Source organism: Eurosta solidaginis, chromosome 4, assembly GCF_040869045.1.
Source record: "Eurosta solidaginis isolate ZX-2024a chromosome 4, ASM4086904v1, whole genome shotgun sequence".
NCBI lineage: Eukaryota > Metazoa > Arthropoda > Insecta > Diptera > Tephritidae > Eurosta > Eurosta solidaginis.
Genome location: NC_090322.1, coordinates 670,882 through 692,633, shown reverse-complemented (window position 1 = coordinate 692,633; position 21,752 = coordinate 670,882). Strand labels below are relative to the sequence as shown.

The following is a 21,752-nucleotide window of genomic DNA, read 5'->3' as shown; positions in this document are numbered from 1 at the left end:
CTAGCTTTTCGGGAGCTGAGTTTTGAACCCGAAATCTTCAACATCCATTCCATATGAATGCCCCGCTGCACACTTTGTTATTTATAATATAATAATAATTTATTTATTTACGGTCTTTAAGACCTAGTTCAAGGTACAAAAAAAAATATATATATGTATATATATAAATAAATTGTATACATTACATGCTTAATGACTTACAGTATAAAAATAATTGTGCTTTAAACTTATTAATATTTTCACAGTCTTTTATCGCATTTGGTAATTCATTGTACATTTTATAACCTATATATTCTAAAGTCTTCTTAGCGAACTCCGTTCTTACTCTAGGCAGTCTTATATTTCCGCTGCTTCTAGTTCCATAGTTATGTATTTCATGATTAAAATGTATTCTCCCGTTCAGATAATTCGGTGTTATTCCTAATTTCATATGATGTATAAATTTCAATGTGAAATAATATATCGACTGTTTTACACTGAGCCAGTTTAACATATTTAGCATTGTAGTTTTTGGTGTTCTAAGCGAACATTTTAAAATTAATCGCATTGCCTTGTTTTGTTGTATCTGCAGTTTTTTTATTTGTGTGTCATTTGCTAACAGCAGGATTGTTGGACAATAGATAAAGTGCGGTTCAATAATTGATCGATACACTAATAATTTGTGTCGTTGACTAATATATTTACAAGTTCTGTACATAAAACCAATTTTTTTTGCAATTTTGTTTTCTAAATAACTTATGTGTTCTCCAAATCTAAGGTTTTTGTCGATCCAGACTCCTAGGTATTTGATCTTGTCTACTTGCTGAATTTCAACATTTCTTATCTTCAGAGTAATATTGCTAAGGTTATTGGCACCCATAATGCTTTGATTTTTGCAAAATATCATACTTTTGGTTTTATCCACGTTCACTTTCAACTTTCTATGGCATAGCCATTTGTAAAGGGAGTCTAAGTCTTCTTGCATTTTCGATACCGCAAAGCCCGCACTTCTTTCACTAATGGTTATCAATGCATCATCCGCAAATAGTCGAATATTGCAATATTTCAAGCATTCTTTAATATCGTTAATATATATTGTAAACAATAGCGGTGCCAATACTGAACCTTGCGGTAGCCCAATATGTACATCAGCAACCGGTGAAACTGCACTTCCAATTATCGTCTTCTGTTTTCTATTACTCAAATAGCTTCTGAACCATTCCAAGGATTTTCCTCTTATCCCATTATTAAACATAACATTCAGCAGTTCCTCTCTATCCACAGTTTCAAAAGCACGTTTTAAGTCTAAAAAGACTGAGATCACAACTTTCTTATCAGTTATATCCTCTTTCCATTCCGCAATAACCATATTCAGTGCGGTTTCGCAAGAATGGCTTTTTCTAAACCCAGATTGTTCAGGTATAATAATTTGGTCTTTATCTAGATATGCCACTAATTGATTTTTAACCACCGTTTCCATAATTTTTTCATCTGCGGGTAGCGTATTAATTGGGCGCAGTTCCTCTGGCCTTACTGTATTTTTGACTTTTTCCGCAGGTACTATAGTTGATACTTTCCAGCAATTTGGAACAATGCTACTGTTTATTGATTCATTTATTATATCTTTGTAGAAGTGAGCAATGTAAATCATGGCATCTTTAAATACCCCCTCCGACAAAAGCTTTTTTCCACCATATTTGTTTCTAAAAGATTTAGTAATGTTCATTATATCATCTAACTCTACGTCGGTGAATTGAAAAGTTTCAATTGCATTATTTACACTTGTTTCTGCCGCAATTGGAATTATTTCAATGCTGTCATTAATTTCAGCTATGCTCTGTACAAAAAATTTATTTAGGGCATTGGCTATATCGTATTCCTTCTCGAGGCATTCACCGTTAATTACTATTTTGCTAACGACCTTTCTGTCATCGGTGAGCTCAGCAAGATGTTTTAAAGACTTCCACATCCGCTTCATGTCTCCTGCACTATCGAGCACTTTATCTTCCATATATTTCTTCTTTTTATACATAACAGTTTTTTTATATACTTTTTTTATGCCATTATAATCCACCCAGTTGCCAGTATTTCTAGCAGTATTATAGAATTCAAATTTTCTTTTGTGCAGTTCCCTTAGCTCACGATCATACCACTTATTCCTCAGTTGTATTTGGATCCTCTTCTCATACGTCAATGCTTGCATAGCTTCAGTTAAAATATTGTTCAGGATCTCAGTTCTACGTTCTATTCCTACATGAGACACAGAGCTAAAGTCGCACGTTCGCAGCAGATTTAAAAGATTTTCTGCGCTATAGTACTCCCAGTTGGTGACAGTAGCAACTTTTCTCATTTTGCAATATTTAGCTGTTGGTACTTTGAAATGAATTGTTTCATGATCGGAAATTTTATATCCACTTACATGTTCAGTTTTAACTTGCTCATTATTGCTGAAGAGTAAGTCTATTTTCGTAGAGGAGTGCTCAGTTATTCTTGTGTTGAAATTTATTCTTTGTACCATAGCCATTTGTGCAAATAAACTTATAAGCTGGTTTGAGTATGTTGATGATATATTCATATTAATATTAAAATCTCCAACTATTATAATGTTGTCAGATTCCCTGAGGTGTTCATTGATGACATTGTTTAAGTATGTCATGAAGTCAGCATCACTGCTATTTGGTGAGTGATAGAGTACACCAATTTGCCATTTTAACGCATATTTTTTAAGTTTTATGACAATGCACCACACATTCCTGTCAATAACTTTATTACACACTATGCTATATTGTAAATTTTCATGTACATACATTAGAACACCACCTGTATGTCTACTGTGGGAATCGCAGCGGATGAATTTATATGTGGAAATGCATAGCTCAGAATCCATGATTTTATCTGTTGTACATGTTTCCGCGCATAAAACAATGCTGGGTTTTTTTATTTCTATAAGATGTTCCAGCTCTAGCTTATTTGCTGTAATACTATTAATATTAAGATATATACAGTCCAAGTTGAGCACTTTGTTACGCAGGTCTGTTTTAGTTTTTGACTTGTGCTTTGTGGTTACAGATTCCCTCGTTGGTTGCTAATAGCCAATCTTCCTCTTCCTTGCTATGAGCTTTTGTTGATACACAGGACACATTCTGTCCATGGAATCGTGATTTTCGTCCAGTCCCAAATTTAATTCTTTATTTGCCCTGATGCAGTTGATGCATTTATTTATTGCTTCTTTATTGCATACCACATATTTATGCTCACCCAAGCATTTTGTGCATACTTCTTTTTCTTTGCAGTCACTGGCTTTGTGATTAAAGCCTTTGCATTTGAAACAACATAGTACTTGCACTGCATCATATACTCTGCACCGCTCCCAGCCTACATTGAGCCTTTCTCCGGCTAGTATATTCATAAAAGCTTCAACCTCCACTTCAATTACGGCATTATAGTAAATTTTCTCATTTTTTTTAACTTCATATTGCTTGACAATTTTTATGTCTGTTTCGGATAGACAATTATTCTGACGTTTAATTCTCTGGGTAAGCTCATCATTATCATACTTGAAATTTATACCAGTTACAATACGGTTGGTTTCACTTTCATAGGAATCTTCACATTGTAGTTATTTCCGAGGCTGTTCTCAATAGCATTTTTTATTTTCTCACGATCATGGTCATTTGCACTCTCTACAATCACTACACCGCTTTGTCTTGCTACTATATTTGTAATTTGTAGCTCCTTTGGATCGACATTCAAGTTTAGATCATTTTTGGTTTTTTCAGCACCTTGCTTTGTATTTGGCTTAACTATTAAGGGAACAACTTTTCTAATCTCTGGCAACGCTTTTGTTACAGCTGCATACGATGCCTTGGCTTCAACATTGCCGTTTCTCTTTATTTCTGTGCATATTTTTTTATTTTCATTATTAATTGTTTCAATCATTTTCTTATTGTCATTTTTATTGCTTTTTAACTCTTCGCATACTTGCTCACTGCTTCGCTTGAACCCTTCTGCTATTTCACGGATTTTGTTTACTTCTTTCACACTTCTTTCGCAAGACTCTTGAGCTTTTTGCATTGCTTTGATTCTTTCACTAAATGCAACTTCCACTGCTTTAAGTACTTGTTTAATCTCTCGCTCATTTTTCTTTAGTGAATTATCAAACTCACTTCTATACTCTGCTAATTGTTGTCCATTCTGCTTTACCACCATTTGCATATCTTTAAGGATGTCATCAACGTTATGTACATACTGCACACAGTCAGTACACATAAACCTAAGCATCTCACATTCCTCAAGTTTGGTGACGCTGTATTGATCCAAGCCTGAGCATTTTGTTGTTAGGTGGTAATATTTACCACACACCCCTTCACACCGAATTTTTGACGCTTCTCCTCGTATATTACTTTTGCATTTGTCACATTTTTTCTCCATTCTTCTTTACACATATACAAAATTTATTATAAAAGTAGTTTACAATGTTTTTGCATCAAATAACTGCAGAACATTTATGTCCGCTAATTGTAGTTGAATTTTAGAGTTTTTATGTATATTTTTCACAAATATTTAGTGCGTATAACTAATTTAAAAAGATTTTAGAATATGCGCATATTTTTCACCGCTTTCTTTCACCGCTTTATACGACGCGATTTGTCACTAGTATTGCTTTTTTTTGCTATTCCTTTTATACGCAAATTGTGTGGAATATTTTTTGGTTCGCTCAGCAGAACTCGATTAGTGACCTTGGATTTTCTTGCGACAAATAATAAAGCGTACAGCGTGGCATACATATGGCTGAGTGAATAGAGACGTCTGCCTTAACACCAGTATAAATGTTGGATTTGAATAAGTAAAATTCAAAAACATGTCCTGTAATCATCGCTGTGTGCGAATTTTGTAATTTTCCTCTAATATCAACTATAAAATAGTTTGATCACAAGAAACATTTTATTTTAGTTAATTTTTTTTTAATATTTGTTGACGTACTTTTTTCTAATGATTTTTGCGATTTTGAGATACATCTTTGTAAAACACCCACTACCTGGTCGGCTGGATTGATATTTTAACATGAAACACAACTGTGTAAAAATGCATAATCAACTATGGTTTGTGCGCTATCCTTGGTTTTCACTAGGTAAAATTTTACCACAAACTTGGCTTGTCATACAACGTCAAATCCGTTTGCCGTCCGTTTTGACTGGAATATGGTATGGTTTGACATTCAAATTTCATTTGCTAACATGTTGGCAATTTATTTTCGTTTACCATGGCGGCTGCTGTGGTGTGGTGGTAGCGTGCTCCGCCTACCACACCGAAGATCCTGGATTCACTCCCCGGGCAAAGCAACGTCAAAATTTTAGAAACAAGTTTTTTCAATTAGAAGACAGTTTTTCTAAGCAGCAGAATGAAAAACTTCTCATTGCAAACTCATTTTCCATGCAGCTGCCGCTCGGAATCGGCATAGGACAATATGAAGTATAAATTAAAAGGAGCACGAAAAGAAAGCTCGGCCTAAAATCTCTTTGGAGGCCAATTATTTTTTAAGTCGCGTCGTTAATATAAATAATGCCTCAGCGTGTGAAACAACGAAAAATAATGAAACGTGGTGTCAAATAAATGAACACAAAATTTAGACCACGTAATGGAGACGCCATTGATCTCAAATGACCAGTGAGTCAGCTTGAAGCAGTTTTTCACGTCAGTCATTTTGGCCTAATGAAAACCAAGCAATAGCTTAATGGGTGGTATATGTATATGTAGTTATTCGTGCATTGAACATATAAATACAATATGGATGCCGTTATTAGGTATAATTATATTTAATATATAAATATGAAGTATGATAATATTTGATAAGATGCATTTTAATGAGCTCTTGTTGGTACTAGGTTTGGCCTATTGCGCTTACCTTATGAGAACTACGTGATCCCCTGCGTAAGTTAAACGGTGAACCAGGTAAGGATAAAGATGCCTATGTTATTTTTGTATGGGCATAAATATATATATAGAAGAAGAAATAGAAAAAATAAGTAAATCAAAATATTCATATCGCGAAACTATACAATTGTACTATATTCCGAGTTTCATTTTTTTAAACTCATTGTAATTAATAAATTTATGTTTGTATATAAAAGTGCATTTGATTGTTGTAAATTATTATCAAATAAATTATGTAATGTTCGGAATGTATGTACTAATAAATTTATCATATTTCTGAGCGGGTTTGGTTTCTCGGAAGCAAACTTAAAACGGGAAAGTTACATAAATAAAATTTAATTTAATAAAACTACTTTGGATTAGTTGAACGTAATTAATTAAGAAATTCCAACTGCCCTTAAGCGGGAAAATCGGCTTGTAAGGGCGCATAAGTAGATTTTAAACAAATTAGAGATAAAGGGGCTTTATTTATAAATTTTAGTATTCTCTACTAAATTAGCGCTTATTATCATGAAATTTCTATTAGATGGCATAATTAACAACTATTTACATACGCAGGCATTGAGAAGTCATTGTGTTATTATGTTACTGAACTACGTAATTGTCTTAAGACAAAAAATCATAATTTTGAAAGTGAAATGCTTTTAAAATGGAATTTAAATATTGATTACATATCTACATTTAAATTTACAAATTGCTATGTTAAAAAAAAAATTATAACAGGGGAGGGGATGGGAGATAAGGTTCAGGTTGAATAAGGGAAGTGCTTTGTTTAGTGTGCTTATCTATCGTCTAAACTTATGTGTGTATATATTTCGTTAATTATATTACATTAGATAAGTTATTTTTCTGAAGTTTTCCAGATGCTCCTTCAGATCGATACTACGAAAACCCCCATATGAAAAATTATTTTATCATGGATCTAGAATACAGAAAAGCTATAATTTCGCTCAAGGAAAAAAAATTTGCTAAACTTTTTGCAGGGTTTATAAGACCAATGTTTGACATTTGACCGACGATGACCTTTTCACGACTCATTCAGAGGCTTTATAGGAAAATTCAAGTTTTTAGCTGTTGACATGTGGGAGAGAAATTGGAAAAATCGTATTATCAGAATAATCGGTTTTATAAATATTCATATTATTCCATATATATATTCCAATGCTCCGATTCTATCAGTACCGGCAAATGATTAAAGAGACTTGAAAAGAAACCCGCAAACAAAATTTTATTTAGGAATTCCAAAAAATCAAAGACTTGACTGTGTGTATAGCTAAATCGTGTTAGTTTATCATCCTGATATTTTCCCAGCATCACCTATCCCTCTTTTTTTGTTTTCAAGCACTTAAAAATAATGTAGCAAAGTTAATATACCAGTTGGGCTAAGGCAGGTATACAATTTAAAGTATTTCAGACTTCTTGCAATGAATTGATTATTAGAGTTTACAGTTATAAAAATTTCCGTACGGTTAGAAGAAGGAATACAAAGAGGACCTGTGGAATAGTACGCGTAAGGGTACTAAGGAGCGTAGAAAAAGAACCTGTCCGACCCCGGAAGAAAATAATGACAATAATGACGAAACTAAGTGCTATACATGCGGCGCTAAATCGATCACAAAAAATTTTCGAAAATAGCGCTCTCAGTTTTCTCATCTTATTTACCGGAAGGAGGATTTGCAAAACTTTAGCAGCTTGTATGAAGAAAAAAACTTATGTACATTTATTCATACATTTCTTGTCAAATTGGAGTATTTGTCTATGTTTAAGCTAAGTTGGTTGATGAGTAATTAAACAACAAGAAAATCACCTACCTTGAAAAGCGATGAACCGAAATTGATTTTGCTTGTAATTGAGTTTTATTGTATTTGAATATTAAAAGCCATTCAGATTTTTTTTTTCAAACAAATATTTAAGTTAAATTGATTACAATATTTTAGTCGAAAAGCTAAATCAATTTAGGTGTAATGTCGACTCGCATATGCAAAAAACAAAAGAAATCATTCTTAAATTCTACACAATTACACTGTCATCTTTGGCAAAAAAGCAGTAAATTTAACATTTTGTTGCCCATTAAAGTAGTCAGCAAATTTTCACATTCCAAAATAGAACATCTTTCAAAATTATAAATCATATTTCACTGCTTTCTTATATATTGCAAGTCATAAAAGCAGTTGGCATTTTATTTTCAGCTCCGAAAAGAATCATGTCCCAGATTTAAGTTCATGATAACGACCCGCCATAAATCATTTATGGTCCATCCACAATGCAGTGTTTCATACCGATGCGTTCAACGTCAGTAAAATCGCCACAATCACACAAGTTGCTGTGTTTGTAAATATAAAGGAACTTCAGACTTGGCAATTTTAAGTGTATTTCGCCTGTTATTACTGTTATAAACATTCTCACTATACAAGAAAAATACTTGCTAACATATGTGTTCTATTCATTTATTAAATTGCAGTTTCTAACTGTGAAAAATGTTAGAAAAGTATCATCAAGTGGAAAAAATTATTTCACTTGCAAAGAGTGAAAGCACCCTTAGCCAAAGCAAATGTCGAATTCTTCTTTTTATGCTTTGCTTACAACAAAAGTTGGAAGTTAGCTACTTTAAGATGGTGCCAGTGTCGCTCGATCTGCCATTCTCCATTAAAATTCGCGCAATCTAATCATTATGCGTAAGATTGCGTTAAACGCATATATGTATATGAAAAACTGCGTATGTGACGCTGCTTTTAATAGCTTAATGTTTGTCAATTTTTGTTCTGCAGCATTAGAGTTATTTATTTCGTTAAAACCAATTCAAAATTTAACTTCAGTTTTCTCTGAGTTCAATTTTGCTTCTTTATAGCCTTTTTGCGAAAGACGCTTAAAATTTGAAATATAAAAATGTAATACCAGAGACGATAAGGACATTCAAACAACTTCATCATACAATTGGGAAAACATATAGAGTGTGTATATATATCATAGGTACTAAAAGCTGGCCTGGCTCAAAAGCAGCATTTAACAAAAGTAATAATAAACATTGCTTTAAATAATAATTAAATATATTTAAATTAATTTGAGGACTCAAGCTTGCAACAAATACATTAACAAGCATAAATAATTAAGTTGTTTAATAAAGAGAGCCGTCATAACAATCCCAAAAACTATTTATTAAAATGAAAGACAATTAGTCAAATATCCTTGCAGAAAAAAATTATTAATTACTAAAAAATTTAACTAATGATTGACTATTTTACGGGATTCCGGAATGTAACTAACTTTGAAATGACTACAAAAAGTCAACTATTAACTAGTTGTAAAGTCATGCAGCGTTGCCATGCCAACCACTGCAACTGGAAAATTAAAAAAAAAATCTAATCGAAATATTTCCAAGTCAAAACAATTTATCAAAAAAAAGTTTGAAATACAAGAAAAATATTAAGGGAGATCAGGATTTTGTACAAATGGTCTAGCATCATTTTCTTAGTCATGGAAAATACGCAACATCAGAAACCGTAGAGAGAAAAAATTGAAGACGAAAAAAAGTTGTTCCCGATTCGTAGCTTTCATTTGATATACATACATAGCAAGATTTTCAACACCAAATACACAAAATTCTGAACTCACTATCTTTTCACGCCACATTGCATATTTTTTTTGAACTTAAACCATCCATAATAAAAGTCATCTGTTTTTGGTTGGATTTGAACGCATCGCAGATAAGGAATATTTTATTAAAAAATAAATAAATGTAAGGCGCGATAACCTCCGAAGAGATCTAAAGCCGAGATTTTCTTCCAACTTGCGTCGTGCTCCTCTTGATTTTCCCTACAAATTGGCCGGACGGGACCTACATGTTTTATGCCGACTCCAAACGGCATCTGCAAGGCAGATGAGTTTTCACTGAGAGCTTTTCATGACAGAAATACACTCGGAGCGCTTGCCAAACACTGCCGAGGGGCGACCCCGCTTAGAAAAATTTTCTTCTAATTGAAAAACCTTATTTCTAAAATTTTGATGTTGCTTTGCCCGGGGTGCGAACCCAGGCCATACGGTGCGGTAGGCGAAGCACGCTACCATCACACCACGGTGGCCGCCACTATTTTATTATATATTATTTATATTATATTTATATATTATTATATATATTATTATATATTTTATTATAACAGTTAAATATAGCACTTGGGAATCGGCTAAGTTACGATATTTCGAAAAAAATTATTAGACTATTAGTTAGTTGACTGGCCATCGCCATACAAAACGAGTTAGCTTTTTTTCTAGGAAAATGAACAGATAATAGAGCACGTTGGTTATCAACTTTTAGTTAGTTTTTCTCCGTTTCCTCATGGGATGTTACTCATACAACAAGAACATATATACATTTTTAAGCATAATAAATCGAGTTTGATAAATTTGCAAATATTTTGCAAATGAAATTGGTCCTATTTATATAAGGGCTTTTTCTGCGTTAAGCACCGTATTCAGGCAATAAGAAAACGCTCCTGAAATATTTTCATATTTCCCTTCAAAAATTCTTATCTACTGATTAGGTGGATGAAAAATAGTTAAAAACCTTCTTTGTCGTCAGTCGTCATACAAAGCTTGTGATCAAGCTTGAAAAAGTCAAAGTCGTGTCGAAGTCCGCCCATCCTACCGTTAATTGATTTGAAAATTTAATAATTTAAATATAATAAAGTTTTTGTTTATTTCGGTATAGTAAAAAAACTTGACAACACATAAAAGGCGGCATTCCTGCTAAAGTTCAAGCATTTCCAAATAATTAAAATAATTAAAATCTTTTAAAACAATTGAACGTTCAGAGAGTCTTTTGCTACAACATAAAACTGTTTGTGTTCCAATCTTTAAAACAAAACAAACGAAAACAACAAACAAAAAATTGAACTTCAACGTTTAAACAAGGCTATAAATAATAACTTAAAACACATACAATCAGTACTACGAACATAAATGAAGTTCAATAAACTATTTTTGTAAAGTAATCTAGAAAATAAAATGGAATTAACAGATTACTAAAATGAAGTAAATACTTAATTGGGCAGCCGTAAAAAGTAAAAAAAAGCGCACCAGCCAATTGCAGCATACTTACCGTGCTTACTTTTCTGACTTTAGTAGCGGGTGCTGTGGTAGGTGCTGGTTGTCTTTGAATAACGCTCACCGACTCCGATACAACTTCAACGCTGCGTATCGACATTTTCTCCTTATTGTTGTCATCGTTGCCTTTTTCTGCGCCCACAAAAAGCTCATAACTAATGCACGAATAAGTTGGACTTTTCGCCAATTCCGGATGTAAGGCTGCTTCGGCCGCGTCAGCTGCATCTTGGGCTGCCTGTGCTGCCGCATTTGCTCTCTCTTCCAATTTGGCAGCTTTCGCTGCTGCCGCTTCTTCCGCTTCCTAAAAGATATATTAATTGAGGAAAATTAAATTAAATACCGAGTGCAACAGAGCTCGTGAAATTACGTGCTACGCAAATTAAAATTTAAGCCACCAAAGCGATTAAAAATTGTCCCATTTGGCGAAGTTCAGTGAAATTGCAAACGTTTAAAGATATTTAGATTTGTTATGTATTTATCGGTCGATTTAATGTTCATTTGTATACCTGGTGTGTCATGCATATTAATTAATTATTGTTTAATGTAAAATTGTTAACAAACACAACGAACTGAAAGTTAATTTATTGAGTTAGTTATTTGTTAGTATCGCCCTTACGATGTTTGGACGAGTAGTAATTTTTACACGTGTACATGCAGTAGGTAGTTATTTAGAGTATAATATATGAATATAGTATAACGGTTACACTGGGACTCCAAAATATGCATCACTGTTGCAGTTCATTTCATCATGATACCTTAACACTTAATTTAAACAGACACATATGTACATTTGTAAATAATTAAACACATTAATAAATATTATAACAATAACAGCAAAACAAACACATCAACACTCAATGGAGTTTGTAAATATTTCCACTCTAACCGGCCTGCTCGAGCCTGGCTGCTCGGTGCCAAATTAAAATTGAAAATATTTACTCACATGCACATTACTACTTACACGTATCGCCTCCTCTTCGGCAGCCTCTTCTTCTTCGGCCTTCTTTTGTAATTCGTCATAAGACATGGCAACAATGGCCAAAATCAAATTCACAAGATAGAATGAACCTAGGAAGATGATGACTATAAAAAACAGCATGTGCCAGGGACCAGCCGCTCTAAGAACGAGCTGATACAAATCTTCCCAAAAGTCCTGTGTCATTAGACGGAACGCCGAGAGGAAAGCCCAACCGAATGAATCGAAACTGGTATACCCATAGTTTGGATTCGGTCCAAAGCCCTGCAGACAAACATACTCATCGCCACATTGCCTAAATTATAAGTAAATATACATTGTAGAAAACAGGAATTGATTTATTTTGTTTATCATATGCTTCAATAATGTAAGTAACTTACCCTGCACCAGATGAATTCCCACAAAGTGGAAACGAATACCCATCATCTTCTGAATACCAATTCGAACTGTTACGATTGTGGTAGTCCCAATTTTCATCGGTCAAGTTACCCCATGAACCGTCTAAGGGGAATTTTTTAATGCACTTTTGTGTTAGAACACCCATGTAAATTTGTAGCCCCATTAGCGCGAAAACTGACAGCGAGAACATGGTTAAAATTATCACATCACGAAGATTCTTTACCGATTCGATAACCGCACCGACAATGGTTTTCAAACCTAAAAAACATTGTCAGTTAATATTTATGGTCATTATTTTTTTGATTATGTTTTAACATTTTTAAGAAATTGTAAATCTAACTAACTCAAATAAAAACATATTTCAATATTTACCTGGCACAATGGCTACAGTTTTAAGTGCTCGCAATACCCTAAACGTTCTCAATGCTGCGAGATTACCTAAGTCAATACCCATAGTCACATAGCTATGGATGAACATTCATATGAAACACAAATGAAGGAATAAAATATATATTTTTTTATTAAATAATTTAAGGAATGAATATCATTTAATACATATGAATCGCGGCAATGGTAATTTATATACATATGCATGTGTCAATGTCACTTATATATTCAAATATATTATGAAAAAGTGTAAGAAAAACGTATAAATATTGCACCTCTTGCACTAAAAGCAAACATTTGATCAGTCTCGATCCCTTTAGTAAACAAGATATTTTTGGGGGCACGATATCGAAAGCAAAGTATCGATACGATACTTATTTCAAGTATCGCTTTACAATCATCGGATACCTGAAAGTATCGAATTAAAAAAAAAATCGATACATAAAATATCAATGCTAATATTACAAGATATAAACTATGAATTTTTTTTTTTTTTTTTTGGCGACCTTTTATCTTTAAATATGTATATATAGCTGGCTTTAGGTCCGTGTTTTATAATTGAAAAATTAAAAAAAATACCCTTTGATTCTTCTTTTAAAAGAAGAATCAAAGGGTATTTTTTAATTTTTCAATTATAAAACACGGACCTAAAGCCAGCTATATATACATATTTACAAGATATAAACTTTATACCAGAAACAGTGTTGCTTTTTGAAAGCTGGATGCACCGAAGACTTTTCAGGGGTGGATGGCCTTTCAGAGCACAAAGTTTGCATTTGTAAAAATGGTTTAGAAAAGTTGTTTGTTAGGCGCCAGTAATCTTCCAGCTACGACAGATTAAATCGTCCAACTCGATATGAAACCGAGGTTTGGATAGCCGATACATCAAAATATCGCTATAGAAGTATCGGGTAAAAAAATCGGTATCGAACAATAAAAGTATCGATATGTTATGATATCGGAAACTCGAGTCTGCTCAAATGTTCGCTATTTGTGCACGAGGCTCATTGAGTATTTTTACCTCAAATATTAAGACAAATATTTGGTTATTAAAAATATGTGTTACTGTATGTGTTATGTTTAAGCAAATAAAAAATATTCATAAAACTGTTTATTTTGTACAAATTTAGGGAGCTTAGCGTGTGTAATAATAAATTAACATGTACGAGAGTTTATGTAGATTGACAGTAGTTATGAGCGAAAATGGGACCCTGGAAAATAACAAAATCTCTATTATAAATAAATCTTCGCTTAAATTCGCTGACCTCTTGCCATAAGGGAAGGTAACACAATCAGGAATAAATGGAATTTTTCGTCATTTTGATTTCAATAGGAATTTTGAATTAGAGACGTTGAACTTATTTCGTAGACAAATACAGCACAAAATATCTAGGAATCTTACAATATAGTAAGTTGTCGTGGAAACTCTATGTGGAAGAGAGAACGAAGAAAGCTTCCGCAGCACTGTATGCATGCAAGAACAATGCTAGGATACACGTGGGACCTGTCCCTCAGGCTCTCTCATTGGGTGTTTACGGCAATTGTCAAACCCATACTTTACTAGAGGGTCCCGGTTTGGTAACTGCAACAAGGCTTAAAGCCTCGGAGAAGCTTGAGTGTAGGCCATATGGCCATAGCGGTCCCGTGCCTGAGCTCCAGAGGAGATCTTGGGACCAAAATAAAGCCGGAGGGGTAGCGCAAAGTTGCGGAAATGGCAGAACATAGTATATACATACTAGAGGTTTACGCCGATCACTTTATTGGCGGCTGCGGCGGAGGCTCTATTATATACCGGCGGCGGCGGCGTGGGCGGCGCGCCGGCATACGCCGGTGTTCTTACTTTAAAAAGCTTGATTTTTCTATTTAAAAAAAAAGTATTTGGATGTATTTAAGGAAATCAAAGTTTTGGGCATTTCGGAAAGATCCGGGGTTTTTGCCTCAAAAACTCGCAGATCATTCAAAAATGCTCAGTAGTAGCTCTTTGCGAAGGGATTGTCCCTCGTTCACTTACTCCAGGGAGGCTTCGAACTTAACCACGGTCTTTGGAATTGGTACTGCTGCGTCTGCTAAAAAGAAATAGAGATACGTAAAATGGTCACACTTTTGTCTGTATATCTCGTGCAAAGCGTAGTTTCACCTGGGGTTAACTCCTAATAATCGTCGCGAGCACAATTCCTTTAAATCATTTGTGGCTCCTTGGCGGTCACGCACAAAGGCGACTTACGGTTGCTATTCATGGTCTATTAATACTCATGCCTCTCGTGGTACAGGGCGCATCCAGTTTTTCCGAGCTACAATTCCCGATGATTAGGAGCTACAATTCCCGATGTGCGAACAGTAGCAATCCCGACCATCAGTCGCTACCACGCCTCCTGTCCCTCACACCATATGCCAGCACAGAAGCTATAGGACTGCGACTTCGAACACATATGTACCTTCGACGACGTCACTTTCCCGAAGACTTTCTAACGGATGTTTTTGTCGCGCTATGCTACCGAGCTACACCAGAGAAACACCTTGAAACGTTAGGGAGTAACTATTCGGCCAAGGATGCCGCCCTCGAAATCATAAGCAGTCTAAGTGGATGTAATTGCGTAACTCATTGGTGAAATCGTATAATCCTCGGCGCCGCCGCGCCGATATTTTTGACATTCCGCAGCGGCGTGCGAAAAACGACTAAAATCGGCGGCGGCGGCGGCGTATATCTCTATATATGTATACCAATGATTACAAATTATCGGAAGAGGTCGGGTCTGCTATTTACTGTGCTGGTTCAGAAATAGGCAGATTTTACAGGCTGCCAGATTAGTGAAGTGCCTTTCAGGCGGAAATTTTAGCCGACGAGAAAGCAAAATAAATTCTGGAGGAAGCGTGCTTAAGCTGCAATCCCGTCAATATAAATGTTCTGGATGTCAAACGGCGATTAAGGCAATAACCTCATCAAAAGTGTCCTGGATGGCAAAGAAGCATTGGAGAAACTAAGAAGTACGAAGAAACGGTTAAGTACGTTCTGTGCTCGTATCCTGCGCTAGCGAGGTGAGACAGGAATCAGGTCAACCTAAGAATGAGGTTGTTATTTGCCATGCTATTCTGTTAAATGGCGTTTCAAAATGTAGATTGAAGTCCCTTCGCCGTGTATACGTACTATGTTGCTTATCAATTGAGTGTAAGTGTAGAATATAATGAAATGTTTAATATATTTATGTATATGTATGTAGGTATTAATGTATGGCGTGATTGATAGGTAAATGCACAGAAATTTGTATTTAAATATTTGCTTTTTCCAATTTATGATCATATGTAATTACTATTTTGTGTAATGTAAATGAACTTATTGGTTTACTTGGTTGTTTTACGACAACTCTGAGAATAGAAATATCTACTCAAGTCGATATGAGTTTAAATCAAAGTAATATGTAAATAATGTACACAAATACATATACAATATGTGAACATATTTGTAGTGATATTTCTACATTTTTCACACACTGAATTAATTACATTGAGGTATTTTGATTGCTAATTAATTTTAATTATCACTTTTGTTCGAATTAAGGAATACTTAAGCTATTTATATAGGAGTAAATAATTTTAAATTCGATTAAATGAGACGAATTTTTACTACTTGCAAATATGCACCCTATATTAGTTATGTGCTATGAGTATGTATGTATGTGGGTATATGCGTATATTAGAGGGAACATTTTATTATACGAGTATGTATGTATGTAGTGTAGCTTTTTATGCAACATGTACGAAATACAGTAATTATGTAATAAAAACAAAAGCTATAAATATGTATATAATTGAAATTAATGTAATATCGTATTTAATATACACACACGAAAACAAAAAATAAACTGCGTAAGATAAGCAAAGCTAGATGAATGAATTAATAAAAATGTTATCGAAGTAAATGAAACAAACACTATGAAATATTAACTGAAAATTATTAAAATTTTATATTTATAAACTCACGCTAAAGCTATTACTACGAAGTCCAGCCAATTCCATGCATCTCTAAGATACGTAAACGGGCATAAAATGAAACCTCGTGCCATCACTTTAACAGCTGATTCAAATGTGTAGATTCCGGTGAATATCACCCTAAAAACGAATTTTTAAATTTTCTTTGTAGCTTCATATTCAACTCTTTCACCTGTTGTTGTTTAAGAGCATTATAATATAATAAGAATATCTTTACTGTTATAGTGGGTATATAATTTGCTTAAAATTACGCACATATCGATTCATTAAAAAAAAAAAAAAATATTGAAATTTTTGTTTATTTGCATGATATTTTCTTAATATGATTTTCAGTTACGGAAACATTCTTTAATAAGTAATATATGCTATATGTAATATATTTTTTTATCGAAGAATATTGAATTCGCCAAATAAATGCTATTTGAATCCGTTATTTCGCATTTGTATAATCTTCTGCATATTTATGCTGTTTTATCTCCATTGGTCAGTAATAAGAACGACGCTTCTAGGTATATAAATACATACACAAATTTTCCAATATTGCCTTGACTTGATTGATGATGGCGTCGGTCCAACTAACTAGGAATGTAGAATAGTTATCCGAACCGCTATTCTATTCGACGGTGATGTTACACTCTTGAGGGGTCCGTGATAGATGTGACGTGTTCTGCGGTTGGCAGGAAAATTAGTTCCCTTAAGTCTAAGCATTTCTTTACTTATTTATTTATATCTGGGTATGTTCGCTTCTGAAGTTTATGTTCAACTTTTATAGACTGTAATAATTGCAATGTTGTTCTACTATCATGTTAAGCAACCATTTGCTTTCTTAATTATGAACATAGAGTGTGGTCGAGCCGCTAAATAATAACAGTAGTATTGCTAATTGATGAAATATTGCTGATACTTAAGCTGATAATGTGTATGCTGCTTTTGATTTGCTAGCAATGTTCAATAGATTTTCAACATTTCAATCAAAGAACGCGTGACGTTGCCACACCGAAGAACGTGATGGTTTGTTATAAAAAGTAACACTGCTGCAACAACTGCAGCTCGAACGCACCCATAATCGTTTTTGCGTTCAAATATTGTAGAGCATTGTAAAGCAGCATCGTATAACTTTGCGCTGAGTCCTTGGCATATTTCTCAACGCTGCTAGGGTTTTCATTCATTACCAAATCTACGATGACAAAATTGACATCAGCTAAAAAAATGACGTTACTTTTCCGCCGCTGCTACAAATATATATTTAGCTGAATTACAAAGGTAGTGGATACTATTTCTACATTAAGTAATTACTATTTTAAGACAGGAATAGGTCTATAAATCGGGTAGTATATATGCACTTACATACAAATGTACATATATACCATTTCTTCTACTTGAATTTGATGATGCATTAACTGTATATTCGTTGAATTAGTTAATATATAAAGGGTTAAATTATTATAACCTAAGCCTAAGGCCTTTTTTTTTTTTGATAAATTCAGCTAATACGTTAGTCTATGCGTATGCAAAGGTATATTACAATTTTATGACTTCTTTTATTTTGTAAATCTTATATACAAATTCACTACTGCTAAAGTATTATTAGTAAAAATTACTCACATAAATATTATTTTCTGGTGTGTTCCATCCCCTCATATTTGCAATTAACAATAACATGATTATAATGTAATTAAGTTAACGATGTAATTATCCACAATTTTACACTATTTACAACTGTGTTGGACTATAGCAATGCATACTTATTTCTTTTTATTGGTAACCTACTTAATTATTGATAAACCTAAATGGCATTACAAAAGATTTTTATATGTACAATGCATGATATATTTTTTTTAATTAATTCAAAACTTAGTTGGATGGATTGTAACTAATCAATTAATTCTTTCCATTACACTAAATGTCCAAGCATTGATAATGAATGAGTTGGAGGCAATAAGGAATCGAAAACATCAACAAATTTCAAAGTCGAAATGCATGCTTCTGGTCTAAGTTTTGATTAAAGGAAAAGAAAATTTTACTCATACGCCCGGGTGGTGTGCAGCCCGATGTTTATTGATATGGTCTAGATTTCTAATAAATGTTGAAAAAATTGTTTGTGAAAAAAACTTGGTTCTGTACAAATCCATTTCCAACAGTGTTAAACCTTTTTGAGCAATAATATCGAAAAGATTTTAATCACAACATATGTATATTGCAACCCGTGGGAAACTTCAAACACAAACATCTGTGGCGAATTTTATTAGACGAACCTTATTGCTTTCAACCGCCAGTTGATATTTCCCAACTTTTATGGCACTGTTTTGATCTAAAGATTTTTATTGCAAATCTAGCAAATTTTGCTCATTTTATGTAAAATTTTATGACTGTTGAATATATATTGAAATTTTACAGTATTACACCAAAAAAATAATCATATAAACGTACAATGTAAAACACAGCTAAATTTTTTTTCGATATACTACTTCAATTAATCATTGTTTACTTATAAGTGTGAATCATTTCACTTTACCTTACTAAAATTAATACAATTATAATAACTACTTAAAACGCTATTCTAGTTTTCTATGAAACGTTATCGCGTGTTATATGTTCTATATACTAATTACGTATGCATAACATAAAAAAGATGACATAACAAATCAAAACTGACTACTTTCTTAGATTTTATATTTAATACTTTACTGCTAACAATTTATACACTAAAACAAATGTTATTCAATACGTTTTTAAGATAAGCGTAGTATGAAAAACATTACTTGCTTGGAAACTCTTCTCCTCATAAGTAGGTATTATATGAATATATCGCACACCTAGATCAAAACAGCGATCAACTCACAAAATCACAATGTCCAGAAAACGCGAAAAACCGACTGTCTCTTCGATATGAGCCAATGAAATTTATCTTCTTTACAAAGCCTTTCCACGCCGATTAGTGGATGTTTTAGCCAATCGATTATACAAATCGGTAGGTATTGAACTGCAGCCCGGAGGTACTCCTAATTTCAAAATTTCAGATTTTTTAGTTATATCCCTATTGATCTAAGTGTGCGATATGTTTGTCGATACCTAGCTAAGGAAGTTTATCAAAAGGGGTTCTATATATATTTGATAAGAAAACTTTTCTTTGAATAAAATATGATAATGCTTTACGCAACATAACTGTCCCTATATTTATAGGAGGTTCCGATATTCTTTTTGAAAACTTCAAACTGGGCTTCAGAGTAGTCCCAGTTAAAAAGAAAAGCGTTGTCCGTCGGTTTTTGAGCTAACGCCCTCTGCACTAGAGCCACCTTCTCTATCTACTAAGGTAGTTAATATATATGTATAACCAATATTCTGATAAATATTCAAAAAAATTCAACAGGAAACAGCAAACAAGTGATTACTTTTTTTTTTAAATATAGGTGGCTACCAATTCCGCTCTAATTCTATATTTATATTTACATAATCCAATTCAAACTTATAAATTTTTCTTAAAAGCTTATAAGGGTTTCTTGAGGCCTCGAAATTCTCAATAAAATTAGAAATCATGCACACTACTGGATGTTTTTTAGAGGGAATCTACTTAGAGTGGAAAATTAAATGACTTTGAGGAAATTTTTGGGCGATTCAAGAAACCAAAACTAAAAACCTCAGTACCTGAAAACAACCTGATGTAGAAGTCTCTACACTCAGCTATAGGACTACTCGCTGCACGCAAAGTTGTTTTTTTTCAAATTTCTCATTGTTGATTTAACACTTTTAGTTTGGTATGTGAAAACCAAAAAATGCGGAATACTTTTTGGCCCATTCAATAGAACTGTTTGGATTTATTGTACTATTTATTTAAATGATTCGGCTGTCTGCCATTGTTTAAATATTTTTAGTATACTTGATTTGGTGCAAAGCTCATTGCTTATATAAATTTGTTGTTAATGATATGAGAGAAAAATTACAAAACTAGACAGTTGCTCGTGAATGCTTCTGAATAACCAATTCTTCACCACCGGCACATGAACCTGAACTCAGAAGCATGTCCTGGGAACTATAGCCGTGTGTAGTTTTGTAACTTTTTCTAATGTCTATAACAATAAATTGGTATAAACAAGGAGCTATTATCCACACTGATAAAACAACGCAGCTCACCAAAACTCGAAATTGCCTCATCACCATGGAAACCTCGCAAATGATTCGAGCTAAAGTTTGTAAGGTTTACATGGTTTACGAGCTCTGCAAGGGGTTTGTAAGCTTTCATGAGTTCAGCATAAGACGAAGCACGTTAACAAGGCTTGCAATAAGTCCGTTGTTTACTACCAATAAGGTTCTGTTGAAGGGACCAAAAAGTATTCCTGTGTGCTTCGTGAAAAGTTAAGTAATGTTTATGAGAAAGTATGAAAATTGCATATATCAATGCGATATTTATGGCCATACTATACGCGTTCCAGCGTACGTACGTTCCAGTTCAGTTAATTGGTTATAGCCGCCAAGACGATATATTTGCATACATAATTTGCAAAGAATTTTGAATTTTTTCCAAAAAAAAAAAATAAATTCCTTGAAAATGTTCGTTTACCACAATAAGGATTTATACATTCTTCTCTTCTTTTCGATCATAAAAAAACATTTTTTTGTAAAAGGTTTCTAAAGTCAGTACAGTTTTATAAGGAAAATATTTCGTCCTTGCGGCACCACTAAACTACTTGATAATGTTTTTTGAGTCTTAAACTAAAAATTAGGAGGACGTTTCCCAAAAAATTAACAAACATAACGGACATCCCAAACTATATATTCTAGTTTAAATATTTTAATACATTAAGTATATGTTTTGTTACAGTTTTCTATTTCTACTTATTAAAATCGGTGCATTTTTCATTTTTTGTTTTGAATTAAAATATTACAAAATATTTAGGGAATTTATGTACATTTTAAAATGAATATATGCCTACAACTTAGTATGTGTGCATGTATGTTTATGACCATACACACATACACAGATATAAAAAAA

At 33.4% G+C, this 21,752-nt stretch overlaps 1 protein-coding gene across 1 annotated transcript in view; it reads right to left on the bottom strand.

The window, feature by feature from the left end:
• The window catches only part of para (paralytic), a 100,010-nt gene that overhangs the window by 53,325 nt on the left and 24,933 nt on the right, over positions 1-21,752 (bottom strand). The window contains exons 8-13 of the mRNA XM_067779276.1: positions 16,754-16,882; positions 12,761-12,852; positions 12,370-12,646; positions 11,975-12,284; positions 11,009-11,314; positions 5,885-5,947 (exon numbers count right to left, since the gene is read on the bottom strand). Coding sequence (XP_067635377.1) covers positions 5,885-5,947; positions 11,009-11,314; positions 11,975-12,284; positions 12,370-12,646; positions 12,761-12,852; positions 16,754-16,882 — 1,177 coding nt within the window. The remainder of the gene's footprint in view (positions 1-5,884; positions 5,948-11,008; positions 11,315-11,974; positions 12,285-12,369; positions 12,647-12,760; positions 12,853-16,753; positions 16,883-21,752) is intronic.